At 48.2% G+C, this 19,330-nt stretch overlaps 2 protein-coding genes across 3 annotated transcripts in view; both read left to right on the top strand.

Moving 5' to 3' along the window:
* The first annotated feature begins 47 nt into the window (after window positions 1-47).
* On the top strand, window positions 48-12,161 carry PEX11A (peroxisomal biogenesis factor 11 alpha). Of its 2 annotated transcripts, XM_077774372.1 has the most exons (3): window positions 48-219; window positions 7,796-7,911; window positions 9,919-12,161. In XM_077774372.1, the coding sequence occupies exons 1-3, from the start codon at window positions 164-166 to the stop codon at window positions 10,488-10,490; spliced, it is 744 nt and encodes a 247-aa protein (XP_077630498.1). In that variant the 5' UTR covers window positions 48-163; the 3' UTR covers window positions 10,491-12,161. The 2 variants fall into 2 exon arrangements, with proteins under 2 accessions (XP_077630498.1, XP_077630499.1); XM_077774373.1 differs by lacking the exon at window positions 7,796-7,911.
* The window catches only part of PLIN1 (perilipin 1), a 25,120-nt gene continuing 5,955 nt past the window's right edge, over window positions 166-19,330 (top strand). Inside the window, exons 1-3 of the mRNA XM_077774258.1 lie at window positions 166-219; window positions 15,650-15,708; window positions 18,452-18,656. Of these exons, the coding sequence (XP_077630384.1) occupies window positions 15,661-15,708; window positions 18,452-18,656 (253 nt within the window). The 5' untranslated portion in view covers window positions 166-219; window positions 15,650-15,660. The remainder of the gene's footprint in view (window positions 220-15,649; window positions 15,709-18,451; window positions 18,657-19,330) is intronic.

The raw sequence follows: 19,330 nt of genomic DNA, 5'->3' as shown, positions 1-19,330 counted from the left end.
ACCGCCACTTCCGGCCCCCACCGGAAGCCCTCCGAGTCGCTGTTCGGAAGGCGCCCCCGCCCCCGCGGAGGCGGGGAGACTGGGTCTGTCCCGCGGGGACCCGGCGACACCCAGAAGGACTCGAGACTGAGCCAGGGGCGACACGTGGTCTCGGCCGGGCGCCATGGATGCCTTCACCCGCTTCACCAACCAGACCCAGGGCCGGGACCGACTCTTCAGGTGAGTCAGGCGCCCGTGGCTGCCGCCCGAGCTGGGTCCCGTGTCGTTCGGCCCCGGAGGAGGGACTCGCCGGGTGGACGGAGGCGGGACGGAGTTCGGTTCTGGAGCCCCTCTCTGGCCCCGCCGGCACTCTGCGGGACCCCGGCGGAGCCTCCTCCCGGCAGCCCTCAGGCCCTGACCGTGGTGGACCAGTCCACCAACCCTCTTTCTTTTTCCCTCTTTTTTTTTTCTTTTTTCTTTCTTTCTTTTTTTTTTTTATAAAGTAATCTCTACACCCACCGTGGGGTTCGAACTCACAACCCCAGGATCAAGAGTCCACCGCCCCATCGACTGAGCCAGCCAGGTGTCCCTCCAGGATTTTTTTAAAAAATGTTTATTTTTTAGAGAGAGAGCACAAGCAGGGGAGGGGCGGAGAGAGAGGGAGACACAGACTCCGAAGCAGGCTCCAGGCTCCGAGCTGTCAGCGCAAATCCCCAACTCAGGGCTGGAAACCACAAACAGATCGTGACCTGAGCCCAAGTCCCAAGTTGGAGCTTAACGGACCGAGCCACCCAGCACTCCCCCATCCCACCCGCCAGGAATTTTTTAAGATGAACTTTGGGTTGGCATTTGTGGCCAAGCAAGCCAGCCAGTTGGCTGTGGTTTCAAATCCCCGATGAAACGCTTAGGGAGAAACAGAACTTGTATTTATCTTCCACTATTGTCCTGTCGTAGGGAAGGAAAAATTCTGCCTCTACCCTCAAGGTCCTTCAGCTAGACAAAGAATTAAATTTACACAAAGCAGGTTCACAGGAGGAGAAGAGAAAAGAACAGCAACAACAACAAACCACAACCAAGGGTGTTTGCACTGCGGGGGGGCCCGGTATGGGGAACTGACAAGAAATGACCAAGCAGGGAGTTTTTCTACGTTTGAGACAGACAGACAATACATTTGAGGAATTGACAAGATAAAGAAAGCAGGTGTTTGGGAGCTTCATTGAGGAGGGAATCCTAAACAGAATTTAGGCTGAGGGCGGCACCTGGGTGGCTCAGTCCGTTGATCGTCCAACTTGGGCTCAGGTCATGATCTCGTGGTTGACGAGTTCGAACCCCGCGTCAGGCTCTGCGTTGACCTCTCGGAATCTGGAGCCCGCTTCGGATTCTGTGTCTCTGTGTCTCTCTCCTTCTCTCTTTGTCTCTGTCTCTCTCTGTCCCTCCCCCGCTCATGCTTTGTCTCTGTCTCAAAAATAAACAAACATTAGAGAAAAAAATAATTTAGGCCGAGGTAGTAGGGTTAGAAAAAAAGTAACTGGGTTCGTTTCTGCAGCTTTCTCTGTTGTAAAGCCCCTCTCTCTAGTGATAAGGAGGTCTTTTTACTTCCTTAGTACAGGGAGGGTATTTTTCACATGGAAGATGTGTTTCCTATTTTCTGGGTGACAGAGGAGGGTCTGAACCGCTGTTTCTTAAGAAATTTTTATTTAAAAATATGCCAGAGTGGCACGTTGTGGGGTGGCGTACCCTTGGCCTCTACGGTTCCCCTTTTCTGAGACTTGCCTGGAAGTTTTTTTGCATTACAAGTTGAGCTGATAAATTGTCCTGTTGGCCTGAGCCAGCCTCTCAGTCCTGCAGGTGATTTTAGTTAAACTCGCTTCAGAAGGCAGTGATGCAAGTGTGTTCTCAAAGTCAGGCCTGTGGCTCAGTCAAGCAGGTAGTAAATAAAGCCTTTCTCTGGAAATTAAAAGAAAAACAATGACCAGTGATTGGATCAAACTATAAAACCAGTTTCTGAGTTCTGACTATAGCCAGTCAAGAGGATTTCTAGTTGTCAGGCTTAAAGCATCTTTTTTTTTTTAATTTATTTTTTTAATGTTTTATTCATTTCTGAGAGAGAGAGAGAGAGGCGGCATGAGCAGGGGAGGGTCAGAGAGAGAGGGAGACACAGAATCCAAAGCAGGCTCCAGGTTCTGAGCTGTCAGCACAGAGCCCAACGCGGGGCTCGAACCCATGAACCACAAGATCATGACCTGAACCGAAGTTGGACGCTTAACTGACTGAGCCACCCAGGTGCCCCTTAAAGCATATTTCTGTAAAGCGAGGGCAGGCAGCAGGGATCTGACGGTTTATAATTTGAGGGTGTCTGGTGATCATTTTGAGTGGCCCATAGAGCACCAGGCATGAAGATCGTTTATGTAGGAGCTGGTGTGCTTTTTCTCAAGTTCACATCCAGTTGTTCTTATTCAGTTTTCAGGGGTTCAGGCAGTCTTGTGAGATCTCTTGTGAGATCGAGCCCCGTGTGGGCCTTTCGAGGACAGTGAGGCCTGTGTGGACTGCAGGGAGCCTGCCTGGGATTCTCTCTCTCCCTCTCTGCCCTTCCCCTGCTTGTGCTCTCTCTTTCTCTCAAAAAAAAAAAAAAAAAAAAAAGAGATCATGGCCTGAGCTGAAATCAGGAGTCAGACACTTAACTGACTGAGCCACCCAGGCAATAAAAAATTTTAAAGACAAATACAGAAGATTACATAGTTGTGAGCAAAACTTAGCTTTTTTTAGTATTAAGAGGACTTGGTTTTCTTGAATAATTAAAGATCTGATAAAGACAAAGCATTGAATCTTTGTTTTTCTAGGCAGATTACATTAAAGGTAAAGAAAACCTTTGTTTACAATTTCTTATAAAAAGCAAACCAATCATCTAAGAAAACTTCTTTTCATTTCATTTCATTTCATTTCAATTCCAGTGTAGTTAACCTACAGTCTTATGTTAGTTTCAGGCATACAAAATAGTGATTCAGCGGTTCCGTATAATACTGAGTGCGTATCAGGATAAGTGTGCACTTAATCCCCTTAACCTGTTTTACTCATCCCTCCACCCACCTCCCCTCTGGTTACCATCAATTTGTTTTCTATAGTTAAGAGTCTGTTTTTTGGCTTGCCTTTTATCCCCCTCTCTTTGTTTTGTTTCTTAAAATTCTACATATGAATGAAATCATATGAATGAAATGGTATTTGGCTCTGGCTTATTTCACTTAACATCGGACTGTGGATCCATCCAGTTTGTTGCAAATGGCAATATTTTGTTCTTTTTTATGGCTGAGTGATATTCCTGTGTGTGTGTGTGTCCTTTAACCTATTGATGGGCCCTGGGTTGCTTCCATAATTTAGCTATTGTAAATAATGCAGTAAACATAGAAGTGTATATATCTTTTCAAATTAGTGTTTTCCTATTCTTTTTTTTTTTAATTTTAAAAATGTTTTATTTATTTTTGAGAGAGAGAGAGAGAGACAGCGTGATCAGGGGAGGGTCAGAGAGAGAGGGAGACACAGAATCCAAAACAGGCTCCAGGCTCTGAGCTAGCTGTCCGCACAGAGCCCGACGCGGGGCTCGAACCCATGAACCGTAAGATCATGACCTGAGCCTAAGTCGGATGCTCAACTGACTGAGCCACCCAGGCGCCCCATGTTTTCCTATTCTTTAGGTGAATACTCAGTAATAGCATTACTGTGTCATATAGTAATTCTATTTATAATTTTTTGAGGAACCTCCATACTATTTTCCATGGTGCAGGCCTGCACTACTTTGCATTCCCACCAAAGTGCAAAACGGTTTTTTCTCTCCACATTCTCAACAACACTTGTTTCTGAAAACTTCTTCCTTTTAAAAGAGAAAAATTCTAATCTTGCACCAGTGTACTTTGGATATTAAAACTCATTTTTTAGAAATATGTATTTATTTAAAAAATAAATATGTATTTATTTTGGGGGAGAGTGCAAGCAAGAAAGGGGTAGAGAAAGGGAGACAGAGGATCTGAAGCAGGCTCTGGGCTAACAGGCTGACAGTAGTAGACCCAGTGTGGGGCTTGAACTCATGAACCATGAGATCATTACCTGAGCGAAGGACACTTGACCAACTGAGCCACCTGGGTGCCCCTTAAAACTCATTCTCATTCTTAAATACATTTACTTTAATCTTAGTACTGACCACATATAAAATTCCTTTTCAAAGGCTCCTTTTCCACGAACTTTCTACAACTTTTTTTTTTTTAATATTTTTTAATTTATTTCTGAGAGAAAGAGACAGCATGAGCAGGGGAGGGACAGAGGGAGAGGGAGGCACAGAGCCCGAAGCTGGCTCCAGGCTCTGAGCTGTCAGCACAGAGCCCGACGCGGGGTTCGAACCCACGAACCACGAGATCATGACCTGAGGCAAAGTTGGACGCTTCAAGACATGTTTATCTTAATTAGACCAACAACTTTAAATTAGTTTTAATGCCAAGTATTTTTCCAGATCATGAAACTTGAAAAATGTTTGGCTAAGTTGCTATCTTTCTTGTGTTAGAATGCCCAATCTTTATGAGCACTTGTCTTCAAACCAACTCAGTAGAGCTCTTGTACAAATTAATTTTAGCAATACTATCTAGAGATAGAGGAATATATCTCTACTTACAACATATATATGGACACACATACATATACATAGACAAATGTAAATGAAAATATTACAGCTTTTGTTCTTGCTAATCTTTGTGGAAAGAGCACATTATAGACCCAATTTCCAAAAACTTCCCTTTTAAAAAAAATTTTTTTTAACGTTTATTTAGTTTTGAGAGACAGAGCATTAGCCGGGGAGGGCAGAAAGAGAGGGAGACAGAATGCAAAGGAGGCTCCAGGCTCCGAGTTGTCAGTAGAGAGCCTGATGTGGGGCTCGAACCCACGAACCATGAGTTCGTGACCTGAGCCAAAGTCAGACACTCAACTGACCGAGCCACCCAGGTGCCCCAAAAGCAGCTCATGTTTTAAAAAGGTGCCCCGGGGGGCGCCTGGGTGGCTTAGTCGGTTAAACGTCCACTTTCGCTTAGGTCATGGTCTCGCTGTTCGTGGGTTCGAGCCCCGCGTTGGGCTCTGTGCTGACTGCCAGCTCAGAGCCTGGAGCCTGTTTCAGTCTGTGACTCCTCTCTCTGACCCTCCCCTGCTCACGCTGTCTCTCTCTCTCTCTCTCTCCTAGAAATAAATAAAACATTAAAAAAAAAAAAGGTGCCCTGGCTTTTTTCTTCAGGTCTCAGGCTATCATGGGCTGTGTTTACATTTTGGAGACATGATAAAGAGTCTAACTTGGAGGGACAGAGAAGGATTGCAAGTTGTTGGGCTTTTTTTTTTCTTACGATATTTTCAACTAAAATAGGAAGTGATTTATGCCTTTGTAAAGTCTGTGTAAAGCATTTAGACAAAAGCCTTTTTAAGTGAGGAGGTCTTTTCACTTCTTAGTACAGGGACCGTATTTTCACATGGGAGGCGTGTTTCCTACTTTCTGGGGGACAGAGGAGGGGCTGAGTGTCCTTGCACCGCTGTTTCTTAAGTAACTTGTTTTTTTTGTTTTTTTTTTAATTTTTTTTTAATATTTTTTATTTATTTCTAGGGGAGAGAGAGAGAGAGCATGAGCAGGGGAGGGTCAGAGAGAGAGGGAGTCACAGGCTGAAACAGGCTCCAGGCTCTGAGCTGGCAGTCAGCACAGAGCCCGACGCGGGGCTCGAACCCACGAACCGCGAGATCATGACCTGAGCGAAAGTCGGACGCTCAACCGACTAAGCCACCCAGGCGCCCCTTAAGTAACTTGTTTAAAATAATCATTGGAGCAAAGCGGCACATTTGGGGGCAGCCTGGTCTCGGCCCCTACGAGACACTGCGTGTGAAATAGTTTTGTGAGCCGTGGAACAGAGCGCAGCACGCAGGGCCCCTGTGAGGTATACGCTGCACCACTGAAAATCCTCAGCAGAGGTCGTGCTTTAAACCCAATTCGTTCATGATGTTTCTTTTAGAAATTTGACTGATTCTTACTCAATAATAATAAAAGAATAGTCATGATTGCAGTTTCATTGGACAGCATTCCCTTCTCGTCTGGGTGTACAGGTGCTAATGCCGACAGTCCAGTAAGAGTAGCCCCAGTAGGGGGATTTTCGTAAGCCGACTCTACGCCAGGTACTGTTCTCAGTGCGTTACAGCTGTCTGTTCCTTTAACCCTCATCACTACTCTAAGAGGTACTCAATTATTCCCATTTCACAGACGGGGAGACTGACGCAGAAGGTTAATAGGCCCTAAGTGTCAGAGCTAAGATTTAAATCTACAAAGTTGAGGGGCGGCTGGGTGTCTCAGTCGGTTAAACATCCGACTTCGGCTCAGGTCATGATCTCACGGTTCATGGGTTCGAGCTCCGCATCGGGCTCTGTGCTGACAGCTAGCTCAGAGCCTGGAGCCTGTCTTCAGATTCTGTGTCTCCCTCTCTCTCTGACCCTCCCCTGCTCATGCTGTCTCTCTCTCTCTCTCTCTCAGAAATAAATAAAACATTTAAAAAATTTTTTTAAAATTAATCCACAAAGTTGATTCCAGTGCCCACCATATTAATGACCAGCCCACACTACTGTTGTAATTAATTTGATAGATTTTTTTTAAATGAATGCATTGTATGCAAGCATTGTAAAAATAGAAGCCTCAAATTTCAGTGCACTCGGAATGTGCCCCACAAGATGTATCAGTGAGGTTGGTTAATAAAGTTGTTGTTGAGGATATACTTTTCTGCAAGATCAGAGATCTCTAGTATTCATTTCCCAATGCCCTTGGTGATCTATAGCTCCTGCAAACAAACTGGCGTTCATGAAATACTACCATGGTTTTGGATGCATTCCTGTTATTCAGTCACATCTGAGAAAGAGGTTTCATTGATATGACCAGGTTGAGCCCTCAAGCCAGGAAGCTCCTTTAAAAAAGAGAGAGATTCTTTTTAACAAGTTCACCGTTTTGGAAAATGTACCCCATTGTTATTGAGAATAATATCTGTAGCCTGAAGGGATCGAATGCAGTTATGGGACTATAGGAAACAGGCGCCTCCTTTGTTAAATAGACTGCATTTAAGTGCATTTAGATGCTTGATTATGTGATCTAAAACTTCTCGGGTGTTGCATTGCTGTTAGTAAGGCATTATTTGTAGTCATAAGGATAATCACTTTATTGAATATTTAGTATGAAATAGGAGTCTGTATAAAATACGAACTAGTTTCGAAAGACAGGCATAAAAATATACCTATACTTATTTATGTATTGGTGTGTATATTTGATCCTTTTGTATAAAATTAAGCAGTGTGCGAACTGAACTTTTCATTTGGTTCTGGTTTGAGTGTGTGTCTTATCACATAAGTATTTGGTTAACTGCATGGTAAAAAGTTCATTTTAGGAATCTGAAAAATCACTATACAGGAGAAAACAAAGAATATGAATCTTTGCAGACTTAACCTGGGGGAGATTTTTGGGCAGTTTACCACTTTGACTGTATCCATTTCTCTGTGCCAGCAAAAGGCCTTCTGAGGGTCTTTTCACCATTATTGCAGAGTTCTTTTCATCACCTTTGTGTCACATTTCTGTCACATGCTCTACCCTCTGGCCCTGTGGGCTCACTGTTGCAGAATTATGCTCTTGTAAGAACTGCTTACATGAGAAATTGTCTTGGAAACTTTGCTTTTAGCAGCACACATTTCTCCTTTCCTTGTTGCATGAATCAAATTTTATTTGGTTTGTAAATCATTCTCTTCCTTTTTTTTTTTTTTTCCATTTCAGAGCCACTCAGTACACATGCATGTTGCTTAGATATTTGTTAGAGCCTAAAGCTGGCAAAGAGAACGTGGTAATGAAGCTCAAGAAACTGGAGTCCAGTGTGAGCACTGGCCGTAAATGTAAGTACCCTGTCTCTTGAGGGACAGTGGCTCCTGGCTTCGAGTCGTCAGACCTTGTCATTTACAAAATACTCTCTAGGTCATTCATTTCTAATCAGTCCAGTTTTTTGATGAGGTTGACCAGTAAGGCCGCTCTCATGAAATGACGGGCCCATAAGATTGTAGTTCTGCTGTAGACCATTCAGACAGCCTACTGTGTGCGCGGTGGGTGCCGTTCCGTGGCTTTCTGCTTAATCACGGCCCGTGGACACGCAGCGTATTCGCTCAACTTTAGTTCTTAGAATTAGACAGTGTTTTGGCAGTCCCTGACATGGGCTTCTTTCTGGCTTCTGGAAGGCCATGGTATTCTCTAGAAGAACAGAATAGCTTGTCTTTTCCCTGCCTTTTCCCTTCTTGCCTTGAGGAATTGCTAGAGGAAACGGATGGAATGGTTCTCAGACCATTTGTGGGGTGCTTTCATGTTCAAGGCAAAAGTGAAGTCCGTGTTGTATACTCATTTGCTTTGCTTTAATAATAAAGCATCCCGGGAAACCCCGTCCTTCTAATAACAATTGCACACCTGAGTCTTAGTGGCTTGCTGAGAGGCAGATGTCGCTACAGTAGGTGGGCAGAGGTGTTAGAATGGAATGTAGAAATCAGATGCTGATCAGTTATTTTTGAGCACCTACTTGAGGTATAGTTTTGAGCTTTATGAGAGAACTAAGATTACATGGTACAATAACGGTATAAGATTTAGTGCCAAATGTACTGGCTAGGATAGAGGAAAATAAAGGTTTGGGAGGAGGTGGAACTTGAGGTGTGGCTAGAGAGAGAGGGAAGGAGAGCCTTCTCGAAGGGTGATTTTCTCCGTGAAGGCTCAAAACTGTTCATGAACAAACCATTGTATTGAAAGGTCAAAGAGAAAACCAGTCTGACAGGGAGACTTAAGTTACCAAGCAGAGGGATGCTGGAAGGTAGGGTGAGCTTTTCTGGATGCTTTGAAGGGTAGGCTTAGAAGTTCTCAGATCCTGTAGTGTGTTAGAGCTCACTAATCTCTGAAGTCCAGGAAAGACGTGCCCAAGGCCATTCAGCTGGCTAGTGCAAGAGCCAGAACTGGAACTCGGGATTATTCGTTACATGTTTTGTGTTATTTTTGATACAATAATACCAGGCACTCTTTTGAGATCGCAGGGTAGCTTGAGGGTACCCTGCTTGAGGGTAGGGTACTTTTGAGCATTTGCTGAGTCTGAGGTAGAGTCCTTTAAGGAAAGTACAACTACCTCTTTAGTATTGTCCATAATGTTTAGGATTATAACTCATCCTGAGTAGGCGCTCAAAAAGTACTTGATTGATACATCCCGGGTTAATTAATTACATGCTCAGATAAGGATCTGCGTTACAGCGGTTGATTTATTTCAACTCGGAACAGTTTTCCTAGCCACCGAATCCCATCATCTCTACTTTGTCTTCTTGACAGTAGGGAGCCAAAGGGGTTTGGAACCACAGAGATGGCAAAATGCTAGTGGTGTTTTATAAAAAAGCAATCGTTTGTCTGGAAAGTAAGTAATTTCTGAGGCATCAGACTCTCCCAAAAGAATGCTGGCATCTGGGTCAGAGAAATGCCCACAGTGAATTAAAGCCTCATATGTGGAAATAATGATAGTAGTAGAGTATTAGTAGACTATCTAGACTTCATGGTTTTTTTTTATTATTATTCATGTTATCATAGGGCTTTTCTTCTAAAGAGGCGTAGCCGGTGATACTCAGATGGCACAATCCACACTCATGATTGGCCATGCCTCGAGTGTAGTGTAAGCCAATGTTAAGGTATTCACTGGAATGGAGGTGATAAATTTAGAGTCACTGTCTTTTGTGCCTTCCAGATCCTTTTGGGTGTCCTTAACATACTGGAAAATCCTTCCTTATTCCTGAGCAAAGACTGAGCCTCCAGTGACAGGCCCCCCCACCCTGATACAGGGATCCTGCCTGCGTGTCTCACACGTTAACTGCTGTGGGTCCTTCTTGCAGGGTTCAGGCTGGGCAACGTGGTGCACGCCATCCAGGCGACGCAGCAGAGCATTCACGCCACTGCCCTGGTGCCCCGCGTGTGCCTGACGTTAGCCAACGTGAACCGTGTGATTTATTTCCTGTGCGATACCGTCCTCTGGGTGAGGAGCGTGGGGCTCGCCGCTCACGTTAACAAGGAGAAATGGCGGAAGTGGGCTGCCCGCCATTACTGCTGCTCCCTCCTACTGAGCCTGGCCCGGGATCTGTACGAAATCTCCCTGCAGATGGAGCGGGCCGCGCGCGACCCGCCAGAGGGGGCGACAGCGCCACCTCAGGGTCCTCCTGGCTGCAGCGTGGCCGACGAGGAGCCGGAATGGCTCCAGGCCTTTCTCCTCCTCTTGTTCCGATCTCTGAGGAGGCATCCTCCCTTGCTGCTGGACACGGTGAAGAACTTCTGCGATATCCTGAACCCGCTGGACCAGTTGGGGATCTATAGGTCCAACCCCGGCATCATTGGGCTCGGAGGCCTCGTCTCGTCTCTGGCGGGCATCGTCATCGTGGCGTGTCCGCAGCTGAAGCTGAAGACGCAGTGAAGTGCTGGCCGGCTCCAAAAGGCAGCGTCTCAGGGCGGACGCTTGCAGGAGGCGCACGTCGTGTCGGGCTGGGCCTAGGGACCTGCTCCTGCGAGCGTTGGGTGACCCGCGCCGGGAGCAAGCGTGGGGCCCGGGGTGCAGAACGGCAGTGCGTGAAGATTTACATGTGTTTTTTCGAGCGCTGGAGTGATTCTGAATTTCCGAGTATTTTCCTTTCATCTAACATTTTTTGAGCATCTCTTGTGCTCCTAGTGGGAGCTTACTGCTTGCTGAATGTATAAAAATTAGAAAAGGCCCACACAATTGAACATTAATGTACTGTGTGACTTTTGGGCAGAGTACCTCACTGCTTTGGCGCAGCGACCATAGATCTGATGCTCAGCCGCCTCTCCGACCTCCTAGAAGCCTCTTGTTCCTCTGATCAGTTACCGGCCCCCCACCCCCCACTTCTCCGTAGGTGCCCACGCCAGGACGCAGGAAGCTGGGCTTACAGCCTTCCGAGGGGCTCGCCCTTGCTCACTGCACTCCTCCTGTCCAGAAAGGCATCAGGCACCTTCGTGGTATAAATTGTGACTTCAGGTACTGAGTGAGTAAGCAAAAATCAGAAGCGCATAGAAAGGACTGAGGTAAAAATAATAGGGAAGACGGGCACCTGAGTGGCTCAGCTGAGCATCCGACTCTTGATTTCAGCTCGGGTCATGATCACAGGGCTGTGGGATCCAGCCTTGCACCAGGCTCCGTGCTGAGTGTGGAGCCTGCTTAAGATCCTCTCCCTCTGCCCCCCTCCCCCACTCACATTCTCTCTCTCTCTAAAATTTAAAAAAAAAAATCTGTTTTTAATGTGGAAGATCACAACCGGTGCCTGGAGGCGGCCTGTGACAGATGAGGAAACTGAGGTTAAACAAGTGAGGCCAGCACCTCTTCCCTCTGCCTCCCAGGCCTGGGTTCTTTCCATGGTATTTTCATTGCCTTCCCGAGTGAGTGGGAGTGTGAGACTCTCCAGAATCCTGTGCAAAAAGTCGTTTCTGGAACTTTGTTAGTCATTGGTTTATATAAAAATTAAAACTATAGCTGGATTTATCAGCTAGATTGTTTTATTTAAAGCCATATAACAGTTTGCGCACTTCTGCGTTAATTTTCATCAAAATTTATGCAGTGAACTTTTTGTGAATACTCCGAGTGTGGGAGCGTCATAAATTTCTATGCTCAATCAGACCTCCGATGTGTGGGGTGGTTTGGGGAGTGGAAAAGAGCACTACGGGGCTGGTGAGGAGGCCATTTATTCCTGTCCTACTTCCCTTCTGGGTGGTTGAGTTGTGACTGCAGACCCTCTAATCTTAGGGAAGTGAGATAGAACACTAGGAGGCCGTCAGGCAGGAGGCTGCCGTGTCAGTCCTACCCGTAAAGCCATTTCACTTACCTGAATGGAAAAGGGCAAAGAAATGTGCACTAAATTTCCCAGAAATGTGAATGAGATTCTTAAAAAAAGTAGACTCAGGTCCTCGGCTCTCTTCTTTTTTAAAGTGATCAAGATAATGGGATTTGAGAAAACCCTGGGAATTTTAAGAGAAATGAAAGCTGCTAGGTCAGGGCCAGTAAAAAGTTTAAGTGACTAATTTTACTTTGTCCAGATCTCTACTGTCATAGATTATGTCTAATAAATTTCTAGAAAAAAACCAGACTCCTGTCTCTGCAAATGTGTTCTGGGAATGAGGAAGAGCGGAAAGAAAGCCAATCCAGAGGTGATCAGAGTGGACGCAGCCTGGAAGAGCCAGGCCGAGGGGGAGGACAGAGAAAGATATAGGCTGCGACGTCCGGGTTGAAAGACCGCTAGGGTGCTCTCCTCTAGGAGAGGGTCTGCTGCATCAGCTCCGCCAGCGGGCGGTCTGGGTGCTGCCTGGAGACGTCAGCGGCGGCATGTCACACGTTACCGGGTTAGAGGTTACGGTGGCGTCCAGCCTGGTGCTTTTGTCCTCTGCAATTTAGCATGGGCCATGGGGAGTTTGGGAAATATCATCTCTTCTAGAATCCGTGAAAACCTGACTGGTACCCTGGTACCACCCTCTCTGTAGATCTCTCTTGCTTCTAACCAACCATCCCGACCTCTGAGGCTCCACATTCACGAGGGATTCCAAATCCCAGAGACGTTCCTAATAGACTCACAGAACAACTGACCATTGTTCCCTGAGAATTTATTCAACAACGAATGTTTGGATGCCACGCTTAGTCTGGGGATCCACTTATGCAAGAGAACCAAGGTCGCTGTGCTCACGTTGGGGGGTGAGGGGTAAGGGGTGAGGAGGCGAGTGGGGTTGGGGGAAGAAAGGGAATAAATCTGTGACTTCAGGCTGTGGCTGGAAGATGGACTGCTCCTGGGGGACCGTCCCAGGCGCTTGCACCGCTTCTCCCCTCTCACCCACATTCTGCACTCGGGGCCGAGGCAGCCACAGGACCAGCTTCATCAGCAGAGCCTGCTGGCTCGGAGCCCTGTGCGCTCTGGCGCAGAGCCACCGCTCCAAAGCCCTGGAACTGCCCTTTGGCCCACTTCGCTCTGCAGACACAGCCTCATGGATGATTCGTCCTGACCCTTGAAGCAAGGGCAGAGGCTCCTTTTTAAAATGCTTCCTTTGCTCCTCTACTGTCGTCTATTTTAAATAAAAGCCCCAGTCCGGGGGCACCTGGGTGGCTCAGTTGGTTAAATGACTCTTGATCTCGGCTCAGGTCAGGATCTCATGGTCAGGAAATCGAGCCCTGCCGCAGGCTCTAAACTGTCATCCTCTCTCTCTGCCCCTCCTGTGTATGTTTAAATCTTACTGTTCTGACAGTGCAGAGCCTGCTTGGGATTTTCTCTCCTCCTCTCTCTGCCCCTACCCCCTCCCAAGTAAGTAAACCTTAAAAAAAAGAAAAGAAAAGAAAAGTAGAGGCGCCTGGGTGGCCCATTCGGTTAACCATTCGACTTCGGCTCAGATCATGATCTCACAGTTTGTGAGCGCGAGCCCCACTTTGGCCTGTCTGCTGTCAGTACGGAGCTTGCTTTAGATCCTCTCCGTCCCTCTCTCTCTGCCCCTTCCTTGCTCGCTCGCTCTCTCAAAAATAAATTTTAAGACATTTAAAAAAAGTTAAAAATAGAAGTCCCAGTCGAATCAATAAGTATTGAATGTATCACATATTTATTGCTCCTTTTGGAGGCTTGCCGCATGACTCTTTCCTCTCTTTCCTGACCTCTCATTTCCTGCATTATTATATCACAGATACAGAATTGATTACCAAGGATCTATCAGAAAGCTCCGTCTCTCCCCACCTGCCCTTTTCCTATTGCCTGCGGCATACAGCTTAGCAGAGAGTCAACAATAGAGAGAATTCTACCAACAACAAGGAAAATAAGTTTGTCTCCCCATTATCCATTTTATTAGTTTTTAAGTAAGCTCTAAGCCCAACAGGGGGTTTGAACTCAGGACCTTGAGATCAAGAGTTGCATGCTGTACTAACTGAGCCAACCAGGAAGCCCCCACCACCACCAATATCCATTTTAAGGGGCTCTTAGATAATCTGCGAACTGTGGCTTCCACCACTCTCCTCCATCTTTGAAGCCAGGAGCTAGAACTTGGGCCCTCGGCTGATCTGTTACTAAGGAAGGGACGAGATGTGATTGTTTGTGGCTGTTAGCATGCTGTCGATGAGTAAGAGGATCCCGGACAGCACTAATGCTGTTCCAGACTCGGCAAGATCCAGTTAGCTCTTGACGGCATATTCCGGTGGCATCTCAGACCAGGTGGGGTTCAGTAAACTTCCTTGAAATCGGGAATTTACAGAGGTTGAAATTGCTCCCTCAAAGCCTAGGTTGTCAAAGAGTCAACCTCCAGCTGTGGTCCTCTTCCCGAGAGCAATTTAGCTGAAGAATCAAAGAGTAGCACATTTGGGTGAACTGTGTCACCCTGTGTAGGTTTAAGTCTTACTGTTCAAAATCCACTCTTGATAGTAAATAATAAGGGATGAGGGAAATGGGTTGAAAAAAGTCCCACAGGACACTCTGAAAAAGGAACCAAAGGTGATAGAATTTTAGAATTCACGAGTTTAATGACCTATATTCCAACACCCTCTTTCTGGAAGACAGGTGGTGTTTCGTTTTGTTTTTTGGGTTTTTTGTTTGTTTTTGTTTTGAGAGCTGGGGGCCAGAAGTGTGTTACAGAACCGATAGTTCATGGCTCTGGAATCATAATGCCCCTGTGCCTGGATTTCGGTCTGCTCTGCAATCCACCTCCTAGTGGCTCGATCTCCTTACAGCAGTTAGGATAGTTCAGGGGGCCTTGGCTCAATAACCATGACAACTGGCTGACTCAACGTTCTCTTCCTCTCTGCCCTCCTCTAGTTGGGAGGTGTTAGTAGCGTTGCCCAAGGCTCCTCGGGAACGGTTTGTGCTGGGGGAGACACTCAGAAGCCTGGGCTCTGTGGGACCGAGGCAGCATCCACTAGCGTTGAGTGCAGAGCCCAGGAGCATCTGTCTTACCCGCTTTGTTTCCAAGAGTTCAAGGAAAGAAGCTGAGGGTAAGGGTGTCCTGGGAATTTTACTGAAGATGGTGAGGCCAGCAGGGAAACCACTGAGGGAGGGATGGTTCAAGGTGAATGACCAAGAGTGTGCGGTAGATATCCCGGCGCACTGGCTTTTCCAGAACGCAGCTGAAATAGCTGGTTTTAGGAGGGACTGCTTTCTTCTTAGTTGAGCATTCAAGGACGGACCGGCAGATAACGCTCGCTTAAAAAGAAAGGAATTAATGCAGAACTTTTTCATCAAAACAAACCAAAAAGACTAATCCTGAAACTTACTCTTTTGGTCTCTTTTGGATCTTCATTTAGGAGCCTTTTAACTTCATCTAAAACCTCTTATCTCGTAAAGCTACCCTTATTTCTCATTTCTTACCCTGAACCCTTGTAAGAAGCATCAGTCTTGACAAGTAGGCTGTGGGGCAGCTCCTCCCAGTGGGACCCTAGGGAGGGGCCGCTAGTCCTTGACATTCACCCTCCAATGTTGAGGGCCTTCTGTTGAGGGAGCTGGAGGCCCCAGGCAGCCTGGGCCTTGTCAGTGGCCATGAGAGGTAGGGACTGACCCTGCGAGTCTCAAGCGGAGAGCTTTCTCATGGATCTGGGACTCTGCTTTGCAGCGTGAAGAGCTATGACGGCAGTCAACAAGGGCCCAGCCTTGCCGGATGGAGACCTCCCTGTAAGTAACTTGGGCCTTTATGAGAAGGGGGGGTGGTCGAGGGGGGAACTGACTGGAGGAGGAAGGCGCAGGGAGGACCACTTCGGGGGGCTTTAGGACAAAATCTGTCTAGATTATATTCACCTTTCATTGACCATTATGTCTTCATTACTCTTGCCCTCACTGCCTTTTGCTGGGGGCTCTTAGAGGAGGGAGTGGGGCAGTGCCTCCTGAAAACTAAACACCTTGGAGAAAAAGAACAGAAATATTGGCTGAGAGGGAAAGGAGGGGGATGGGAACTACTTACCGAGTTCTAAACGCTGATGCGAAGCCCATGCTTGCACCCAGGCGAGATGTAGATTCGGATGCTGAATCTGTATTCTGTAACTCCGGGGTGTTGTGCATCTTCTAGTTTATGTGAATGGCATTTGTGTAACACTCCCGAGTTACATGGTCACGGCCTGTGCGGTATGTGGGGAGGGGTTCAGGGAACAGTGTTCCTGGGGTTTTGTGTCCAGCCTGGTTTTCACTGTGCCTTGGAGTGGTTTGACACCTGATGCCTCCACGTAAGGCCTCTCTAATTTAGGTACAGTTCAGAGAGTCCACGAAACTTAAAAATTGTGAGCCCATATATTGCCCATCTTGTCCCAAATTAGGCTTTAACTAACCTTTGCACTCAGAATCACCATGTGAAGTTTTATATTAAATCATAGAATGCGGGGGCACCTGGGGGCTCAGTCCCTTAAGCTTCCGACTTCAGCTCAGGTCATGGTCTCTCCGTGTGTGAGTTCGAGCCCCGCGTCTGGCTCTGTGCTGACAGCTCAGAGCCTGGAGCCTGCTTTAGACTCTGTGTCTCCCTCTCTCTCTGCCCCTCCCCTGCTTACGCTGTCTCTCAAAAATGAATGTGTTAAAAAAAAAAATAAGGCATGGAATACAGAGGCATAAAATGAACACGAGCATAGGGTCAGGATTGACTCTCTTTGGCTTTGCCTGAAGCAACCTCTGAGAAGTCTGTCCAAATATTAAAGTATTCCCTGTTCACAGCCAGCATCTTTGTCTAGTTCAGATTTCAAACTCGCCTCCAAACTGAAAGCTAAAACGCTGCAGGCTGCTGTTACGAGCCTCCTCGATGGGTCTTCTAACTCAGCCTACAAATAGAAGAGCCCAGGCCCTCGCCTCCAGAGCAGAGCCCTGTAACAGGGGCACATCCCAGCTGCAGAGAGAGCCCCAGCGCCTGGGTCAGACAGGGGGAGCTTTCTCTTTGGTCACGTGGAGGATTCCTAGCATTCCTGCGAGGGGACCGAAGTACAGAATGCCCCTCGCTAGCCACTCATCAGTGCTGTGGCCAGTCTTGCTCATCTGCACCCTCACTTACTCCTCCGCCTTGCGATACTTTGAAGCAAATCACAGATGGGCCATTTCAGGCTCGAGTTGCAATCCTGACTTACCGCTTACTAGCTGGGTGATCGCAGGCAAGTTGCTTCACATCTCTGAGTCTTTGTGTCCTCCCCGGCAGAGTGCTAGACCTCAGAGGGTCGCTGTTAGAATTCAGTGAGGCCTTGTCAGCAAAGCAGGCTGATCAGCGCCCTGCATTTAAGGCACGGAGGAAACGTTCCCTCGTGCGGGCCTGGAGTCCACACTTTCACTCAAACACCTGTGTTTGTTCACCGAGCTTCCCAGGCGACCTAAAGTTTAATTAGGTGACTGCTGCCATAGTTAAAACACATTAATAATAACATGGCACCCCAGTAACGAGAAGTGACGGTTCCACTGGACCCCACATGCCCAGACCACATCTGGAATGCTGTCTTCAAGTCTGAGTGCATGTGTTGAAGGGAGGCAGCACTAAACTGTAGCAGGTCCGGAGGGGACAGCAGACCAGCGTGCCAAGCTAAGTTAGGACCTGGACCTATTGAGCACGGGGGAGGGACCACCAAAGGCAGACATAGTGCCTTCAAACACTCGAAGGGCCAGCCCATGACTGATGAACTAGCTTTGCTCGGTGCTGTTCCAGAGGACAGAGGGTGGAGCAGTGGGTGAAGGCACACTGCAGCTCAGCACTGCTGTCCAACAAGGGCCACGGGCCACTCTGGGAGGGGCAAGACCCAGCCAAGGAGACATCCAAGTCCAAGTTGGCCAGAGAGGCTATGAGCAGGAGGCGTTCTTGCTGCAGAGGCTCCTGGAGACCTCAGCTTCCGTGATTCTGTGCAGCGGGGCAGCTCTAACCTCACCCCTCGTAGGCGCGGCCCCGCCTGATTCATTTATTCAGCCGAAATTACCGCCCAGGCTTTAGGCTGGGCGCCGGAGACACAGAGAGGACAGTGGGCTGGGAGAGAGAGACAGGCACACACATGATCACAGCACCGTGTGATGCATGTGGAGACAAGCCGGGAGGCAGTGGTAGCTTCTGACGTGGCGGAGGAGGGTCAGGAGGCCTCACAGAACCGGTGATCCCCGAGCTGTGTCTTGACGGAGGGGCATTTTGCCAGACGGAAAGGCGCGTGGGAGGGCAGGGAGAGTGTGCACAGGTGGGGACCGCCCTACGCAGGCGGGGGGTGACGTCCCAGTAGCTCTCCAGAGCCCGGATCGTGGCCAGGAGAGCATAGCCGACTGGCTCTTGCGTTCCGTCTCTGGCCCGGGTTCCTCCTAGCTCACCTGGACCCAGGCTAGCCTCACCGGTGGGCTCCGTGACCCTGCGCCGCCTTCCCCAGACGCATGAGAGGGCAGAGGACTAACTCGGTTGCCTTCCCTTCTTCCACACCAGGAGCAAGAGAACGTCCTGCAGCGAGTCCTGCAGCTGCCAGTGGTGAGCGGCACCTGCGAGTGCTTCCAGAAGACCTACGCCAGCACCAAGGAAGCCCACCCCCTGCTGGGCTCTGTGTGCAATGCCTACGAGAAGGGTGTGCAGGGCGCCAGCAGCCTGGCGGCCTGGAGCATGGAGCCCGTGGTCCGCAGGCTGTCCACCCAGTGTGAGTCTTTGCGGCACTTGCAGCCCGCCATCCGTCCCGTTGACGGCTTGCTCGTCCGTCTGCCGACATGTCTGTGTGCCTTCTTGTCTGTCTGCCTTTCTAACCACCTACACCCCATTGCACAGTCTTCTCGTCCGTAAATGTAGATGATGCAGCTGCAGATATAGGGACAGACAGGGACAGACATCTCTTCTCCTCCTTATATGTCTGTAGCCCAGCATTTTCTCTGGGTCACATGATGGGCCAGAGTCGGCAGGGGAGGGGACGGGCAGAGCTGTGTGGGCAGTGGTGGGAGTGAGGCTGTGGTAGACCAGACCCCCACTTTGGCCCCACGTCTGACAGCACCAGGAACTCTACATAGGCTGCCGGGCGGGGGGNCGGTGACAGTCCATGCGGCTCCTCCTACAGACCCACCCCTATTCATATGGTCCTGCCTCGTTTGTAAATACTGTCTCCAAATCAAGGCTGTCTCTCTCTCTTTTTTTTTTATTCCAGTATAGTTAACATACAGTGTTACGTGAGTTTCAGGTGTACAATACAGTGATTCACTAACTCCGCATATCACCCGGCACTCATCACAACATCCGGGCAGGGCTCTTGACAAGGCGGAGGGAAACCCCAGCCTCACCAAGACGCCTAGGGCCTCCCACCATCCCGATTAGAGATTTATGGGT

Source organism: Crocuta crocuta, unplaced genomic scaffold (genome assembly GCF_008692635.1).
Source record: "Crocuta crocuta isolate KB4526 unplaced genomic scaffold, BGI_CrCroc_1.0 scaffold7, whole genome shotgun sequence".
Classification (NCBI taxonomy): Eukaryota; Metazoa; Chordata; class Mammalia; order Carnivora; family Hyaenidae; genus Crocuta; species Crocuta crocuta.
The sequence above is the reverse complement of the archived record's forward strand: the minus strand, read 5'-3'. Positions and strand labels throughout refer to the sequence as shown.

Excerpts from the sequence above, each read along its gene's own strand:
- PEX11A (XM_077774372.1), top strand. The coding sequence starts at position 164 with ATGGATGCCTTCACCCGCTTCACCAACCAGACCCAGGGCCGGGACCGA. Across the intron at positions 220-7,795 it reads GGCCGGGACCGACTCTTCAG|AGCCACTCAGTACACATGCA; the intron begins GTGAGTCAGGCG and ends TTTCCATTTCAG. Across the intron at positions 7,912-9,918 it reads TGTGAGCACTGGCCGTAAAT|GGTTCAGGCTGGGCAACGTG; the intron begins GTAAGTACCCTG and ends TCCTTCTTGCAG.